This window comes from Pelodiscus sinensis, chromosome 8 (assembly GCF_049634645.1).
Source record: "Pelodiscus sinensis isolate JC-2024 chromosome 8, ASM4963464v1, whole genome shotgun sequence".
In the NCBI taxonomy this organism is placed as follows: Eukaryota; Metazoa; Chordata; order Testudines; family Trionychidae; genus Pelodiscus; species Pelodiscus sinensis.
In genome coordinates, this window is record NC_134718.1 from 48,114,866 (window position 1) to 48,133,839 (window position 18,974).

Below are 18,974 nucleotides of genomic sequence, written 5' to 3' on the forward strand. Positions count from 1 at the left end.
ACCACCATCATCATCATCAGAGCTTTAAATGTGATCACAAAATATCTGACATTTTCATGCGTTTATCTTGAAGGTCTAATTTTAGAATATGCAACAAATAATACTAATAGCAGCATAATGTAGAAGACTTCCTTTATACTTTAGGAAAAGCATAGCAGACAAGTCTGCATAATGAGTGGCCATGGATGATATTTTGTTTTAGAAAGAGTGGGAGTTCACTTATGATTCAACTGGTAGTACCAATAGAGGTCCAAGCTGCACCAAATGTGCTACTGAAAATCCATTTCTTTGGGAAATCAAACTCTTAGTACATTTGTTTATCATGGGAGCTGTTCACTTGTATGAAGAAGAGAATAATGTTCCCGGGGATGATGTACCTACTAATAACTGGAAAATAGACCCATATATGAAAACATGCGGGTATGTCTACACTACCACCCTAGTTTGAACTAGGGTGGTAATGTAGGCAACCGGAGTTGCAAATGAAGCCCGGGATTTGAATTTCCTGGGCTTCATTTGCATAAAGCCAGGCGCCGCCATTTTTAAATGTCCGCTAGTGCGGATTCCGTGCCGCGCGGCTACACGCGGCATGGACTAGGTAGTTCGGACTAGGCTTCCTAGTCCGAACTACCATTACTCCTTATTTCACGAGGAAGCCTAGTCCGAACTACCTAGTCCGTGCCGCGTATAGCCGCGCGGCACGGAGTCCACACTAGTGGACATTTAAAAATGGCGGCGCCCAGCTTTATGCAAATGAAGCCCAGGAAATTCAAATCCCGGGCTTCTTTTGCAACTCCGGTTGCCTACATTACCACCCTAGTCGAACTAGGGTGGTAGTGTAGACATACCCTGCCTGAGGTCATGCATTCATGGAGATGAGTATCTAAATTCAACTATTCCCTTTTAATGTAGACCTGGCCTGAGAGGATGAGAGTTTGGAATGCTTCTTGGGTTTTTTTAGTGAAGCTTCTCATTTTTCTGGGATTTTATACATGTATATCAGACTGCACTCACTATGTACGGAGAGGTCCCTCTGTGTTCAGATCTGTCCTTCCTTCCAAGAGATCCAAGTTGCCTTTACAGCATCTTTCTCCATCTGCATTGCATTTGTGCCATCCATAGATTGAGGCTAGGGAAGTTGGATGTGAATTTTCCCATCAGTGAAAAAATTTGTGAAAACATTAATAGAGTACGATGTTGCATTCATTTTTGTGTAGGGAAGGGAACAGAACAGGTAAGATGGAAGGCAGAGGTACTCTGGAACTTCCAAGACTCTGAGGCTGTGTCTAGACTACATGGCTCTGTCAACAGAGCCATGTAAAATAGTTTATTCAGCATTGTCAAAGAAGCAGGGATTTAAGTAATCCCTGCTTCATTAAAATAAAAATGGCTGCTATGCTGTGCTGACGATCAGCTGATCTAGACACAGCGCGGTCGACAAGGGAAGCCTTTGTCGACCACTCCAGTATGCCTTGTGAAACAACACTCTCCATTTTCATCCATGTAGTCTAGTCATAGCTTGAGATTTTGTGTAGATGTCCTGTGCCTTTGACAAATTCCCTGGTATATGTGTGTTCTGGAGAAATATCTTCTGTAAGGGAGGTAACAGAGGGAGAGAGGAGTGGGGAGATTTAATCTCCTTGACTGGAAGAGCTGAAAGAATATTTGCTAGTCCTAAGTTCTCTGCTGAATGTTTTTCATAAGAAAGCACAATTTCTTGTTGTTCATTTTATTAGAAGAATACAGGCCTCTCTTGGATATTGAAGACTTGTCCTCACACAGGTGCCTTTCCTAGTGTGTTATCGAAGACCAAACTTGGACACACTATTGGGGCCAAGCCATCTTTGCTTTACATTGTAATATTTCCTGAATCTTCAAAAGCATTTTACATTCATGTGAAAACTTAATTCTTGGACTGTTTTCTGTCCACTTTTTAAATTTTAAAAATTTCTATTATAGTTGTATATTGTGATATTCTTGATGCTATACGCACGTGATAAGAGACAGCTCCCATCTCAAAAAGTTTATACTCTAAAAAGACAGAAAAAGGATAAAAGGGAAAATGGGTAAAGAAAAGTGAAGCAGCTGAGGTAGATCAATGGCAAATCCCCCACTAAAACTTAGAATACTCATTCTCTATCAGAGGTCCTAGCAACTAGATGCACTGCCTCCATCAGTAGCTGTAGGTAAGAGGTTTTAAGATCAGCCATTTGCTGGTAAAAATGTTAAGTGACCTGTAGCACTGTCCAGTCCCCAAGAAATTTAATACTTTCCTAGAAAATTAAGCAGGTGTGTTATAAGAAAATCCCTACATCAAACACAGATTGATTATAACTCCAGCGAGCTGGAAATTTCCCAGTGGAAGGTTTGGTTTTGTCTGTTTGCTTTCTCATAGGAAAATGTTGTTTAATCAAACCATTTATTGGACATTAGGCTTTGATGGGGGAGAAGGGGGAAGGAAGAGTGTTGAAATTTAAGACTTTTTTATCAGGGCAAAATGTTCCTTTTCAAGTTTTTTTCCCAAATTCTGAAATATCTTCAGTCTACTCTTCTTAAATATTATGTAATATAACGTTTAAAGACAAAATCAGAACCTCCTAATTCAATTTTGTTGAAACAAAACACTGCCCTTGAACCCCCAACATTTTTGTTATTCCTCCCTCCCTCCCTCCCACTGGAAATATTGAACTTGTATTGATGTCTTTAGTTTTGTTTTAGTCCCCCCCCCCCCCCCCCGGCAATTAAATTAAAACACATTTTGAAACGTCACTAAAAGTGCCGTTTATGAATGGGAAATTACGACTCTTCCCTCCCCCCCCCCATCTTTACCTGTTGCCCTTTTCCTGGGGTGATAATCTGCCAGGGCGTCCGTGGGGCGGGGAGAGGGGGAGACTGGAAAGCTCCTTTACTCAGTGCCAGCTCCCTTGTGTGCGCCCTGGGCCTTAGCGGGCTAAGCCGGGCTAGCCGGCGCGAGTGGACTGAGCCCCACAAGCTATCTGCTGCCCCCCCCTTTTCTGGGAGCAAGGGGCTCGCTGCGCTCCTGTCCGCCTCCCTGCGGAGCTGGCCATGGAAAGGACTGAGTGCAGGGGCGTCCCCGACGGGTTAGCAGTATGTGAGGGGAGGGCGCAAGGGATCCCCGCCAGCCTCCCCTCTCTTCCTGCCGCCTCCCAAGCCAGAGGAGCGGGTTGCAGGCTCTCTCCACCCCTTTGACTAGGGCAGGGGCCCTCGGACGGTGTCTCCCCCCCCCCCCCCGCTCCCCCTTAAGTCAGCTCCCCCCCTTTCCGCAGCTTCCCGGCTGCTCACAGGGGGAAGAAGTTGGAGGGGAGGTTGCCTGAGTCCATCCACCCGCTGCTGCTTCCCCCGCCCCATTTAGGTGGCTCCTGCTGGGCTGTGCGTCCGCAGAAGGGGAAGGGGGCGGATCCGGGTAGAGGGCGGAGCCTGGCAGGAGCAGCGCCGCTGAATGGAGCGGAGTTTCTGGGGCTGCCGCCGCTCCAGCCGCCAGAGCCAGCGGGGGCACTGATGGGCATCGCCCCCTCGGCGGAGCTGTCCCGGCCCGGCTGCCGCCTGCCCCTGCGCGTCCCGGAGACCAGCCCTGCGAGCGGAGGGACGGTACCGTACCATGTAGAATGCTCCCGGTGCTGAGAGCCAAGCGGCAGCAGCCTCTCCTCTGGCCGATGAACGCAGAACCCCCAGCACCCCCCTGGATTTGGATGGTCCCGAGCGCAGCGGGGCTCTTCAGGCTGGGTGGTGCTGGGGTGGTGCCCCCTCCACTCCTGCTCGCGTCGCCACATCCTCCCCACCCTGCTCCTCTGCTCCCTGGGCTGCCCGGCTGGCAAGTCCCCTGCGAGCCTTTCCTGCCTCTGGCGGTGCCCTCTGCACCAGAGCAGCGCCCTGCGGTGCACCAGTATCCCTTCCTCAACGGGCAGGTAATGAACGCGCCTCGCCTCGCTCCCTTCCCGCCCGGGTATTTGACTCGCGAAGTGCTGCTAGAATAGCGCAGCCGACTGGATCCGCGCAAGTTGGTGCGTGTCCTTTGCAGGGTCAGTAAGCCACGCTGGCGGCGGGGGAGGGGGCGCCCAAAGGCAGGGGCAGAACTTTCGCCTTCGCCCGGCAGTCGCTGTCCAACACGCCGTGGTGCTGAAGTTACCCCGCAGCGCTGGGGTTCTTGAAGAGCCACGCAGTTTCGGCGCATTCGGTAGTAACTGCCCCGCCAGCTTCAGACTTCAAACGCTGGGGGCGAGACCGCGGAGTACACTGTGAATCAGAATTTATTTCTAATTCCGGTTGTGTCTCTTCGTACTACAGCAGAAAACGTGTGTGTCTCTACAGACCTGTGTGTCTGAAAACGTATAGAACCGCAGTCCCTGCAGTAAGACTCGCATGTGCTAAGAGTTAATATTCTGTTAAGTGGCTGGGCCAGGCAGTTTACAAGAGTTAGACTGTGAAGATCTGAGGACTGAGAGAGCAGAGATTGTGTTAAATAGATCTCCCGCAAAAAGGACCTTAATGCTGGGGCTGAGCAATGAAGTGAAGGCTGCCTTTGGTCCGTTCTGGTGTATTTGTTTCGGAAGAGGCATTTATTTTCTGTAGAAAATCATCTCGTTTTATATTTACTGTGAAAGTGCAGGCTAGGAATAGCGTGTATTGCTACATTTTAAAAAGTGAAAGATAAAGATATAAGGGTGTCTTTCCTTCAGCCAAGTGCCTCACAACTGCCTCTCCTTGCCTTAAAACAAAGTTCTCTGGTCATTTTTAACATTGGCCTACTGGAAGAGATAAGCCACCTGAACACTCCCGTTTTTATAGTATTTGTGAATGCCCCATAAGGCTTTTCAATATGCAGAATATGATTTTTAAAAAACACAACTGGATTCCATTGCAACATTTTTTATCTTGTTGTGTCATGATGCTGCCACTAGAGGTATTTAATGTCTAGAAATCAGATTCTCCCCCTCCACCCTTCCCTCCCTTAACATTTAGAAACCTGCAGGATTTAAAAGAAAAGTAAAAGAAGGGACTTGGATTGGCTTGTTAAGATTTGTCCTATTCATCCTTTAGCCCTCTGATCTTTTCCCATTTGCTGGGGAAAAAACAAACTGATAATGAAGTGGATTCTTTTCTAACAATATAAACCATTATAATCAGTGTTCCATATTTGTGTATGTATATATACATATGCACTAAGATGTTTTCAATCATACTAATTTAAACAACACATCTCAGTGATGCTTTTTGATGAATGTTCCATTTCTTTGTCAGTATTATAAGGCCACATAACATAACTGTTGCTGGTCAGTTTCAATATTCATCATACCTTTTTATGGATGCATTAGATATTAATAGCTATGTTAATTTGCTAGTAGTTTATTGCTTCTGTTGTATTTTTAATGCTGTTTCACATAAAACTTTTGAGTTCCATAATCTTTGATTCATTTCATTTAGAGATTCCCAGCCAAACATTTTAGCTATTATTGTCTATTGGAACTTAGTGCTTTGGAAAGAGTACAAGCAGAAGAAAAAGCTAGATGGTCTTGTATTTAATGCAAGAATAACATCAATTATTTTGAAGTGGGAAGAACTTAGATTTAAATGCTGAAATGTTTCTTCAATATCAATCTATTTGTTCAAAGAATTCAAGAGTAAAAAAAAATCACACAGTCTACCATGTCTTTGGTTTGCTTTTTCTCATTGCCTATCAAGACAGAAACAAACACACAATCTGGTATGATGATGTTTTCTATTTATATGTGATCTTTTTTAAAAGTTCATTGCAGTAATAGTACTAACTTGGTATTCTAACTCTGATTCTTCTGTTTGTAGATTTCTAGAGCAGTTAATTTTGCAAAGCACACAATAAATGTGGGATTGATACAATAAATGCTTTCTTTAAATAAGCAATGTTTATTCTAAAGAGGTTGATAAATTACGTTTGCTTGAAATTCACTTTCTTAATATGTTCAAACATTGGTTGATTTTTTTGTAGAATATTTTTCATTCATTTAATTTTAATTTCTTTTCTTTTTTTTAAGTGGATGTTTGGAGCTCATTCTCCAGTTATAGGATTTTCACCTTCTTCTAGTGTGGAATTTGTTCCTATTTTCCCACATGTATACACATCTACTGTTCCACCTCATGCGAGGAAAAGTTGGAGAGATAAGAGACTATCTAATTGCAAGGTAACGCTGAACTTTACTTGGGTCATTTTATATTAAGATCTTATCATAACAATTGGAAAGCACTGAATTTTGCAAACCTCAATGGCATGCAGAAGGTCACGAATTTATGTCAAGAAAAACTCCTGTAGAAGAATGAATGCTATAAATAGGTGATCAATAAATAGGCTATTTCTGAAGGTATAAATCAGCAGTTCTCTTAAATAGTGAAAAGGACTAAAATAGCTTTAACATTAGTTCTGTATTGTTGGGTAAAACATGTTTATACCACAAACTATGTGGCTTTAATGTGTGTTCCATGTTTTGTATACTTGCAACACCTGGCTATTGACTGCATGTTTTCTATGTATATTTGTTAGAAATTGACTCAGTAGCTTGAATCCTGACAAAGTCCAGGGGGGTTTTGCCATCAATTTCGGTGAGGCCAAGATTTCATGCTGTATTTACAACCTCTGGCCTTTATTCTAAAACCAGCTAGTCATGTGTGTAAATTTAGGCATATGAATAACTTATAGGGTAGTCTTGGTTTTTTTTTCCACCTCTTCCATCCCTCGGGCCTCAATGAAAAAAAAATTAAGATACCGAATGTTGTAGATACATTTGTTTTACCATAAATTCATTGGGGCTAGGTTTGGCCTTCTTTTTCATATGTTAAAGTTTGGTGTTTTGCTTGGTAATACTTCCTAAATTGGATAGTCCCCTTATGAGATTGTTAGATAACCACAGCCTCTCAATAGTTAGGAAGCATAAATCAATCTAGTCTTAAAGACTGTTCATGATTTAAGATAAGTTCCATGCCACAAAGGTGTATAAATAGCTATGAGAGCCTGAATTAAAGACATAAAAACTATGAAAATAACAAGCAGTGCAATTATATTATCTTTAACTTCAGCATCCTTTTGTTTATCTTTGGCAGATATATTTAAATAATGCATTTACTCTGGATTCAGCATGGATACATCCTGAGGAATCAAGAATCTTCCAGGGACATGAGAAGCCTCTTTTCATGACAAATCAAGTAGCTATGGCTATATCTAGGCCAGCTACTGCCTCAAGGCCTCTTCCCACAGTGGTGTTAACACCTCAGCCTATACCAGGTTAGTAATAAATAAATATGAACAATTTTTCACACTCTCCATTTTCGTCCTATTGATCTTATTTTTACTTTAGGTAGTGGTTTCTGCATTCTTTTCTCCAGCTAAATTCCCATTTGGGTTGTTACCTCTATAACAAGGTCCAGAACAAGAACATTTCACCTTCATTTAAATTTTAAAAAATTGTATAAAGAAAAAGTATAAACTTATTGAAAATTAGAAACTAGATTTCTCAGCAATCAGCAAACCCTCTCCATTGACCTGGGTTGTAGCCAGCCCAGTGATGATTTGGTTTATCTTCAAACACACTAATGATATGCTGACACAATATTTAACGTGTAATTTTAACATCAATTGCTTATTTTAAAAATTTTATATAATCCCTGAATGCACAGTTATTAATAGGAAACACTAATTGATCATCGGTTAATTAAATACATTTATGCAAGATGACATGCATGAAATAAATTCCATTAATCTACATAAATAAGGTAAGTTAAAGCTGCCAATGGTAGTATATTGTTCATGCTACTGCTATGTTTTAACCTGGAAAAAGCCAGAAAATATATTGCTGCAAAGATGGATGTGAGCCTTCAGTAGTATTTTGTTGCATTGATCTAACTTAGTAGTTGCCCTCGAAAACAAAACAAATAATTAGAATGAAGATAATTGAAGACAAATGTAGAGAAAACCAAGGTACAAATGTCTGTCTTACTGAGATAATTTTAAATAATGGCAAAATCATACCCATCCCAGTTTTCATTATTATGGAATTGTTTTTATTCTGAAACTGTAATACAGATATGTTATTTTGTACCTTCTTGTATTACTTCAAATTTCTGCAACATGTAATAAGGCAACATTCGTTTGGATAATTAAGGAATTCATTATGAGGGAGGAAATCCATTTTCTGTCTGTTTGCCAGACTTATTTATGTTAATTATCAATTAATCTTGTTCAGCATTTAGGAAGTAAGTGGAACAATTCAAATAATTTCTGCATTTCAGTGGTTTTAATAATACTTTAAACTGCCTTCTGTTCTTGGCACTAGTATTGATCAGCTCTAGTGCTGTTCAACTTTCCATAATGGAACATAAATAAATATACTGGTGGGTAAATAATTATATTGCTTATGAATCTCTATCTGGATGATTATACTTAATTTGTGTCTGCAAAATGTATACATTGTTTGAAGTTTATATCTCTGGCCAGATGCTATGTTGACAGATGTTTTTATAAATGCCTGATGGAATGTATTTGGATATTTGATCTTACATGTATTGGTGGTGTAGGAACTGGTAGGATCGATATTTTTTTCCTCTGACTTCTGTCTATATGTACCTTCCAGTAGAAATAAACAAAGAGGGCCTAGTACTATAATGCTAATTTAGATAAAAATCACATTGAACTCATATTAATGTTATTAAATGTTAACTGCTGAAGTTAATCTGCTCCGGCTCCCATTGACATCTATAATTGGGATTTTGAGAAGAACTGAAGTGAATTAGGTGCCTAATTCCTATTGACTTTCTATGAGAGTTGGTTCTTAACATATTTAGGAGTTTTTGAAATTCCAACCCATTAAGAAATACTATTGCCTCCCTACACCCTCTGAATCTCTTTCAAATTTATTGCTATGCATGAGAACTGAAAATGCCATGTTTGCATTTCTTGGCATTTTTCTTCATCATTCTTATATCAGAGGTGCATTGGGGCCATCTGCCTCTATGGCAATGGATTCCTATTGTCCTGGACCATCAACCAGAGGCCTGCACCATCTACACTAATTTCTATCAGAGGGGTAGCCATGCTAGTCTGAATCTGCAAGAACAACAAGAAGTCCTGTGGCACCTTATAGACTAACAAATTTATTGGAGCATAAGCTTTCGTGGGCAAAGACCCACTTCATCAGATGCATGCCATCTGACATGCATCTGATGAAGTGGGTCTTTGCCCATGAAAGCTTATGCTCCAATAAATTTGTTAGTCTATAAGGTGCCACAGGACTTCTCACTGTTCTTACTAATTTCTATGAGGAGTTTTACCTGAATAAGAACTACAGGATCGAATCTATTGTTAGCAGTCATATTAGGGATGTTAGAGGTTACCAAGGTTCCCAGTAAGCAGTAGGCATATCAGCCTGCTTACAAGGTAACTGGTTAACCAGTCTGGACATCTGGACCCTGCCAGAGGCCACAGCAAACACAGCTGGAGCAGCTCTCCTCCTGTCTGGACTGGACTACTGCATCTTTGCTCCCTCTCAAAATACTGCTGTCAGAACCATCTGTCTGGCTCGTTGCACTGCCCCACCTTATGCCATCAGTGACTTTAGTGGCTCCCTCTTCATTTCTTATATAATGTAACCTTTTGGAGTTAAAACCTGACCCCTTTGAACTGACTGGGATTTTTTTATATTGCTCTCAGTGGGGTCTGGATTTCACTTTTTTATCTTTATCTTTAAGTCCCTTAACACTTATAGCTTCATTCAGTGATAATTCCTAACATTGTTTGCTTTTTTTGACTGCTACTGCACATTGAGTGGATGTTTTCAGAGAACTATCCACAATAACTCCAAGATGTCTCTCTTGAGTAGTTATAGCTAAATTAGTCCCCATGGGTATGTCTACACTTGCAGCCTATTTTGGAATAGGGCTGCAAATGTAGGCATTCGGAATTGCAAATCAAGCCCAGGATTTAAATATCCCACGCTTGATTTGCATCTTCCCGGCTGGGCGCCATTTTTGAAATTTACAAAAATCTGGACTGGGACCAGTGCTGTTCAATATATTCATAAAACTATCTGAAATAATGAACTGGCAATGTTTGCAGTTCATACAAAAGTATTCAAGATAGATAAGCCCAAAGATGACTTTGAAGAGTTACTAAAGGATCACACTATTTTGTGTGACTGTGCAACAAAATGGCAGTTGAAATTGAATGTTGATAAATGCCTAGCAATGTACATTGAAAAATGTAATACCAGCTATACATGCAAAATGATGAGGGTTAAATTAGCTGTTATCACTCAAGAAAGAGATCTTGGAATAATCATGAATAGTTCTCTGAAAACATCTCATCAATGGGCAGTGACACTCAAAAAAGCCAACAAGATATTAAGATCCACTGTAAAAGGAATAAGTAACATATTGAATATCATAATGCCACTATATAGATCCATAGTACCCCAACATCTTTAATACTGCATACAGTTCTTGTTGGCCCATCGCAAAACATATATATAAAATTGGAAAATGATTGAGGGTGTGGAACAGTTTATATATGTGGAGAGATTAAAAAATCTGGAACTGGTCATTTTATAAAAGAGACAATTAAAGGTGAATATAAGAGAGTTTTGTAAAATCATGAATGATGTAGAGAAAGTGAATAAGGGAGTGCTATTTACCTTTATTCAACCTCCCTCCCCCACCAATAAGTTCTTAGTTAAGTCTATCAATGGCTATTAGCTAAAATGGTCAAGTAGCATCCCATAATCTGCATATCCCTAAGCTTCTAGCTGCCAAAAAGCTAAAACTGTATGATGGGTTGTATTATTCAGTAACTATCCTATTCTGTTCATTCCCTCTCAAGTATCTGGCACTGGCTACTATGTGAAAACAGGCTACTGGGTTAGAGGGGCCCCATATGAATTCTTTTGTGTTCTTATAATCCATTCAGTTCCTGCCTGATCTTCAAATTGCTTTCTTAAAACTTGTCTCTGTTGAGATGCCTACAAAACCCTGTCAGTTAACTATGGCTGTTAGATAACTGATTGTTCCCTTTTCCTTTCTTTTCTTACTGCCTCATTCTTATTAATTTACCCATTCCTTCCTTCCCTTTTTTCCTATCTTCAATTAAAAAAAATAGGAAAACAACAAAGTTGCCAATTCTTCACTATATTCATTTGCCTGTATGTCTTCGTCATCCTCAACCCTTCATCTGTTTTGTGTCTTAAAAGCCCTCTAGGATAGAAGTTTTCATTTAGATGTAATTTGTACATCATCCATCACAGTGGGCTCCAATCTTATTTAAGGTGCAAAAATGTTACCATAATAGAAACGATAGATGTTGGTCACTGTGGAAATCAATAGCATTCGGCTAAAGCCACAAATGTTTCCTAATCTTTCCTGGACTGAACTGCTGGAGTATGCACACAGTAAAGAAGTTGAAGGGGATGGGGAGCAGACTGCAAATGGATGTTATAGGCTCTTAAAATCTGCTGCAAAGGGACACTTAATAGCCATCATTTGGTTAACTACTAAATTTTGTCCCCAGAAAATCTGTTCTCTATAACCTCTCTAGTTGTGATGCACAGCAGAGACTTTTATATACTAGAAGAGCTGTGATGTAGGGACAGCAAATAGTATTTGCCAAGAAGAAATGGGTGTTTTTCGCTATCCTTTTTGCCCTCTCCAGTTGCAGCAAATAGTAAATCTTGAATGGCCAAATGAAAATGATATAGTAAGTAGGTCTAGTGGTCCTTACTCCAGGGCTACATCTACACTGGCAGCTTCTTGCGCAAGAACTCTTTTGCATAAGAGTTCTTGCTCAAAAAGTCTTCCACAAGAGCGCATCTACACTGGCATGTGTTTTGCACAAGAGATGTGCTTTTGCGCAAGAGTGTCCATGGCAGTGTGGACGCTCTCTTGCGCAAGAAAGCTCTGATAGCCATTTTAGCCATAGGGGTTTCTTGCGCAAGAAATTCATGTTGCCCGTTTACACTGCCCTCTTGTGCAAGAGGGCTTATTCCTCGTGGGGAAAGGAATAACTCTTCCAGAAGAAGCTGTGTTTTCCGACGCTGTACTGTAAATTTACTTGAGCAAGAATGTGCGTGCAGTGTAGACACTTGGCAAGTTTTTGCTCAAGAACAATTGTTCTTGAGCAAGAAGCTGCCAGTGTAGACGTAGCCTCAGGGGTTTTCAAACTCTGGGTCAGTGCTTGTAAAGGCATGCTGCTAGCTGGCCATGAGATGCTTTGCCCCTGCAGGTATGGGCAATGACAACTCCCATTGATCACAGACAGCTGCTCCTAGCCAATAGGAGTTACAGAAAGGGAGTGCTCTGCCTCTTAGAGGGGTAGAGCATTTATTGCTAGGCATATTCTAACTTTTCAGATTACTTGACACAGAACTATAAAAGGAAATGAAAGTGGGAACCCATACCACTTGGAATTTTGGAAGATGCTGGCCCTACTTAGATCAGAATGGTTTTCTTGATTTAAAAAAAATCTTGTCCAGTCAAGCATGAAAGAATCTTGTCCACTGCCTCCAGGGATGGATACATTAGATCCATCCCTGGAATCAGTGTCATTAGTAACAGTCAGGCCTGGTGACGGGGAGGATTGGGTGGAGGGACAAAGAGGTCACTTGTACTGGGGCCTGGTGATTCAAAGGGGTCAGGACTCTTGGTCAGCACCGCTGTTACTATGGCAGCAGTACAGAACTAGTGCTGACTAGAGATGTGGGCTCTTTAAATTGTTTCCGGGGTTCTGTACCTTGCATTCTGTGAAGCAAGGGGTGGGGGGAGTAATGTGTGCTGTTCTCCATACAATGCAGAGGGCTCACTGCCCCTTGCCCTGCCAGCTTCTGCCTAAGGCCCGTCCCTTCTAGGAGTGTAGAGCTGGTCCCTCTGTATCTTGCCCAGGGGTCCGTGCAGGATCTTGGCTCTCCTGGTAACAGTGATATTGTTTCTTCAGTTCAGTGGCCATTTTAGAATAAAAATATTTATGAAGTCTTGGCTTGTGGAATTTGATTTTTGTTTAATTTCGATGGATAATACTGATATTTGCTTTTCATAATTTTTCTTTTTAAAAATTCCACAGTTATTAGAAATCTGGGGAGACAGTCATACAGAAAGGAGGTCAGACAATTATTTACTAACAGGACACATTGTGATTCAAAAATTATAGCTTTATAACCATGAAGACACATTGTCAACATCATATATCAAAATATACAAAGTAAATGGGCATAGATCAAGGTAGTAAATCTTCAAGCATTATTGTTTTAGCTGTAAATTTATATTATCCATAGAAATACTTTTCAAATGATTTGTGTGTTTACAGTGAAATAGACATTCTCTGATAAAAAACATCTAATCTTTCCTAGCCTAACTATGAACTGTTGGAGGTTGGTCAATGCTAACACTCACTATTAGTACTAACACACATAATTTGTCAGTTGTGAACACTAGGTATTAGAAAGGGATTTTTTTTTAAATGAAAAGTAATCAGTTATTCTTCCTTGGCAGATAAAAATGGATTATAGACATTGAATTTATGAACTTAAAATTGTATTTATCTAAATAAAATGATGATACATTATTTTCTTACCCAGGAATGGTTGTTTATTTTTTTATTTCCATCAGACAAAACAATGTCCTGTATTTTATATTGGGGATACAACATTTACATATTTTGCAAGGAAAATTATTTATATTTTTCTCCAGTACATTGTGCAGCCTGTCATCTGGAATAGAGTCATAGTTAATTTGTTAACAGGTGGATCTGCTTGTTTTTCCTTGTATAAATGTCCTTTCCCCACTTATGGGGAGAGACAAGTCCAAGGCTGTATGAATACAGGACATCTTTCCAGGAGTCTTGAATTAGGTGTCTAAGCTGTCATGGTCTTTAGAACTGGTTCCTTGTATTGAGTTAAATTATTAGGAATTCCTTCAACTTTTTGAGAGATTTGGGGGGGCAGGTGTGAGGGCAAATATCTCCTATGTTTCATATTATTACTAAAATTCTTGCAATTCTTTTAATGTTTCAAGATGTGTGTGACATAATGGGGATTGTGTTCACTCTGTTTGCTTTGTTACGTTGTATGTGATTCCTACTGTCCAGTATTGTTCTGTTGTAAACCCAGGTGTGTGCCTCAGTTTTCCTAGACGTTGCACTGGTACCTTGCTGGGGATGGGAATGTTGTGTGTGGCTCTCACTGAGGGGAAAGCTGCCCCACATTTGCATGTACACAAGAATAGCACAGGCTAACCTGAGCTTAGGTAGAAGATTCAATAGGTGACACCTTTTGAAGCTAGACAAAAGAGGAGGCAGGGCTGCCTGCAGGGTTGGGATTGGTTATGGGGTGTGTGAGTCCTCTTGGCTGGCTGAGGATGCAGGGAGGGGACCCAGGGTGCTGGCCCTGGGTCCCTCTCACCGCAAGTTGGATTGTACTGACTGCTTCTGGTTCCCGTGTTAACAGGGGTTATGCTATATCCCCGTCAATGAATTAACCTTCTGTTCTACCTGCTGGCTAAGAGTTCCATCTGAGTGAAGATAGGGGTGCAGGGCCCAGTGACTCCCCTACACTCTCTGACAGTATGGTTTCACTTTGTTGGCAGATTTGCTTCTCAATCACTGTTTTGCAGGCAATGTTCCCTTTTTGAAAAATAGCACACTTTGGTAATAATGTTCTAAAAGGTTTTCCATAGAAATCTTGTAGAGCAAGCCTTTCATGTAGCATGCTGTGAAGGTGAGATGAAGAGCTATAAATAGAAATGTATCTTCATTATATTAAGACATAGAATTGCTGCAACTTAAATTGAAGTAATATATTCCATTTTATGAAGTATCCCAAAATACTTGACTGCTGATTACAATCAGTACAGGCAAATGTACAAGAAAACTCCAATAGATAGTGAGTTACAATCTAATATTGCAAAAGCTTCAGAGGAGTAGTCACATGTAGGTGTATTAGAGCCATAGAGTGGTGCACAAGGACTGAGATTCAAAGGATCTGGATTATGTTTACATAGCAGCCTTATTCCAAAATAACATAGTACTCATCTACACTGCAAGCCTTTATTTTGAAATAATGTTGAGCTGGAGTACTTCTCTCTTAGCTTGGAGTCTATAATTTTCTTGAGTCTTTCTAAAATTACCCTGTTTAATACTTTGCCTGGCACTGACAAAAGCATGATTCCTCTATAATTCGTGAATTCTTGTAGATCACCTTTCTTTGGCAATTTAACTAAATATCCTTCCCTCCAGTCTAAGGGTGTGTCTAGACTACAGGGATTTCTTGAAAAAAGTGGCCTTTTTTCAAAAAAAGTTACCAGTGTCTAGACTGCAGCTGTGTTCTTTCGAAAGTAAATTGAAAGAACGCAGCAGTTTTTTCAACCGCGGAAAACCTCATTTTATGAGGAAGAATGCCTTTTTTCGAAAGTGCTCTTTTGAAAAAAGGTGCTGTGTAGTGTAAACTGTGCTTTTTCGAAAGAGAGCATCCAGACTGCCTAGGTGCTCATTTTCAAAAAAGCGGCTTGCTTTTTCGAAAGTACTGGTAGTAGTCTAGACACTCTTTTTTGAAAGAGGCTTTTTTGAAAGTATCTTTCGAAAGTGGCTTGCAGTCTGGATGTAGCCTAAGAGATGAGCAAGCAGGATTTCATCAGAATAGATCTTGTATAAATCAGATAACCACATTGCGCATAATTATTCGACAATGTTTAGAATGGAATGTTTGTTTATATATCAACTTTGTGCACTATGAAAAAGTGTTCGACAGCTTGGATAGGGAAACGTTGTGGAAATTATTATAGCACTGTGGGATCCCTCAGAAGCTCATAACTCTTATAAAAAAGACCTATGAACATATGAGCTGTAGGGTCTTGCATGAGGGTCAACTTACAGAACCCTTCAGAATAAGTCTGGTGTTTGGCAAGGTTGTCTGCTGTCCTCCTTTCTCTTTCTTTTGTGGTTGATTGGATCAGGAGAGAAACAACAGCTAATGAGAGGAATGGAATCCAGTGGACCCTGTTTAAACAGCTGGAAGACCTTGATTTTGCAGATGACCTAGCTCTTCTGTCACATAATCAACTTCAAATGGAAAATAAAACAGTGAAGCTGGACAAGATTTCACAGCAGATAGGACTGAAGATCCACGAGGGGAAGACCAAGATCATGAAAGTGATTGCAGCAAATAACAGCAGCCCAATTGTCCTGAAAGGAATGACACTGGAGGAAGTTGATACCTTCACTTATTTAGGTAGTATTGTAAAAAAGTGGGAGGTACTGACAAAGATATTAAGACCAGAATAAAGAAGGCAAGAAGTTATTTTATTATTTTGAGGAACATATGGAATTCAAGAGAGATCAAGCTACAGATCAAAATAAGGATCTTCAGCTCAAAGGTAAAATCAGTACTTCTATATGGATTATAATCATGGCGAACAACAAGGACAAACATCAAAAGATTGCAGACTTTTATTAATACATGCTTGTGTAAGATCATTGGCCTGAAGTGGTCTGACAAGGTTACAAACATTAGCTTATGGGAAAGAGCAGGGCAATGCCCAGTAGAGCAAGAGATTTTGAGAAGATGGCGATGGATTGGCCATACACTGACGAAGCCACCAACTAGCCACCAGACAATCCCGATCCTGGAATCCACAGGGAAAAAGAGGAAGAGGAAGGCCAGAGAATAGTTGGAGAAGGGACCTGGATGTGAATGTGAGGAAAATGGGCAAAAGCTGGAAGGAATTAGAAAAGGTGGCACAAGACAGAGAGGCTTGGAAAGAAATTGTTGATTGCCTATGCTCACATAGGAGCTAAGGGCAAAAAAGAAGAGGAGGACTTCTTACACCAGCTCATGGTAACTCTCATTTTACAAGAAGTCAGGGAAGTCAAAGGAAAAGTGTTCTTCCTTTGACTTCCTGCTGTGTAGACAGTACCAAAAGCCAAATCAAGCTTTTTCGACTTAAGCTATGCAATTGATGTAGCTATGCATTTTTTTCTTTGAGACTTCAGAAGATGACCTGGATCACCAGCATGTTCAATCTTTCAACAGTTAATTAACACTATTGTATTAAATGAGCTAGATAAAATCATAGAATCATAGAATCATAAGGCTAGAAGAGACCTCAGGAGGCCATCGAGTCCAGCCCCCTCCCCAAAGCAGGATCAACCCATACTAAATCATCCCAGTCAGGCTGTTGTCAAGCCAAGACTTAAAAACCCCAAGGGATGGAGATTACACCACTTCCCTAGGTAACGCTAACTCATTCCAGTGCTTCACTACCCTCCTAGTGAAATAGTTTTTCCTAATATCCAACCTATACCTCCCCTATATAGATCCTTTGTCTTACATGTCTTACAGACGGCTTCATAGTTGTTTGCTACTGTAGAATATTTTATTATCTGTGAAAATTTGTACAACAAACATCATCTTGTCTCCAAGAATCCCAGTTTCTTTGATAATGGTGCCATAAACTTTTTTAGACTTGACCTCACCTTTGTCACATTCTATAGACCTCGCTAAAGAACAATGGAAATAAATCCATAGGGTTCCCATGTATCTGTGGTTGGCAAAAACAAAAGGGTTTCTTAAGCAGGCACTTGATTTGAATGAAAAGCAGATAATAGGAGATGGAAACTGAAGCAGAAAGAAGTCAAGATGAATGTGCATAGCACAAATTGTACACTCACCTTGATAAGTGCACAGATGGATGAACTTACATAACCTAGGTCACCTTTGAATTGTTACTCAATGTATCTTGAATATTGCAAGAAAAGGAGTAAAGGAATCAAAACAGGAAGTAATAATGAATCTTTCCTTGAATATGGCATAATAAAAGCTGGATTTTTAGAGATCAAAATAAGTATGACACATGTACAGGGTATTTTGCCCTGTTCTCCTCCCTCCTACAAAAATTGCACATTCATTTAGGAAATGATTCCAAAACAGCTTGGGAAATAGTCTTCCTACCACTTCCAGGGCCAGCAAGTCAATGGATTTGTACAGTAGAATGGATGCTTAAGAATAGCTTTAACTTACACATCAATTTGCATAAAGACTACAAAATATTTTTCTTTGATAAATGTATACAAGTTGATCAACACTTAGAAGGCACAGTTTTAAACAAAACAAAAATAACATCATTTAAGGCTATTGCAACGCAATTGGTGGTGGTAATAAATGTGCCAAATGTCTCAGAGGGAATGAACAGGACAGGACAATTTATCGAGGGATCCATCCTCTGTCATTAAGTCCCAGCTTCTGGCAGTCAGAGGCATAGGGATACCAAGAGCTTGCATTCCTGACCATCTTTGCTAACAGCTATTTAGAAACCTGTCCTTCCATGACCTTGTCTTTTTGTATTAGGACAAGAAGCAATGGGCTTAAACTGCAGCAAGGGAGGTTTAGGTTGCACATTAAGAAAAACTTCCTAACTGTCAGGATGGTTAGACACTGAAATAAGTTGCCTAGGGAGGTTGTGGAATCTCCATCTCTGGAGATATTTAAGAGCATATTAGATAGACATCTATCTGGGATGGTCTAAATGGTACTGGGTCCTGCCATGAGGGCAGGAGACTGGACTCAATGAGCTCTCGAGGTCCCTTCCAGTTCTAGTGTTCTATGATTCTATTTTGAACCTAGTTATACAGGTAACCTGGACTCTCTGGTTCAGCAACAGCCCTGGTACAGCACTAGGCATGTTCTAGGACCAGAGAGTCATGATAAAGGGCTGGCAGGCCAGCAGGCTTCCAGCAGCAAGTTGCCAGTGGGGCTGGGAGTCCAGCGCACAGCAGCCAGGCTGCCCAGTAGGCCGGGAAGCCTGATGGGCCAGCAGGGCAAGGGGGCTGGAAGCAGGAGAGGAGCCGGTTGGGAGGCCAGTAGCTGAGCCAGGGTTGGGGTGGGTTAGTGGCAGGTGGCCCAGAAATGACCTCCTCTGGTCTGGCAAAATCCCTCATTTGGGACCAGTCAGATCCCAAGGGT

At 40.7% G+C, this 18,974-nt stretch overlaps 1 protein-coding gene across 1 annotated transcript in view; it reads left to right on the forward strand.

The window, feature by feature from the left end:
* The first annotated feature begins 3,424 nt into the window (after window positions 1-3,424).
* Window positions 3,425-18,974, forward strand: part of TCERG1L (transcription elongation regulator 1 like) — a 247,187-nt gene continuing 231,637 nt past the window's right edge. Inside the window, exons 1-3 of the mRNA XM_006136638.4 lie at window positions 3,425-3,926; window positions 6,030-6,176; window positions 7,090-7,270. Of these exons, the coding sequence (XP_006136700.2) occupies window positions 3,627-3,926; window positions 6,030-6,176; window positions 7,090-7,270 (628 nt within the window). The 5' untranslated portion in view covers window positions 3,425-3,626. The remainder of the gene's footprint in view (window positions 3,927-6,029; window positions 6,177-7,089; window positions 7,271-18,974) is intronic.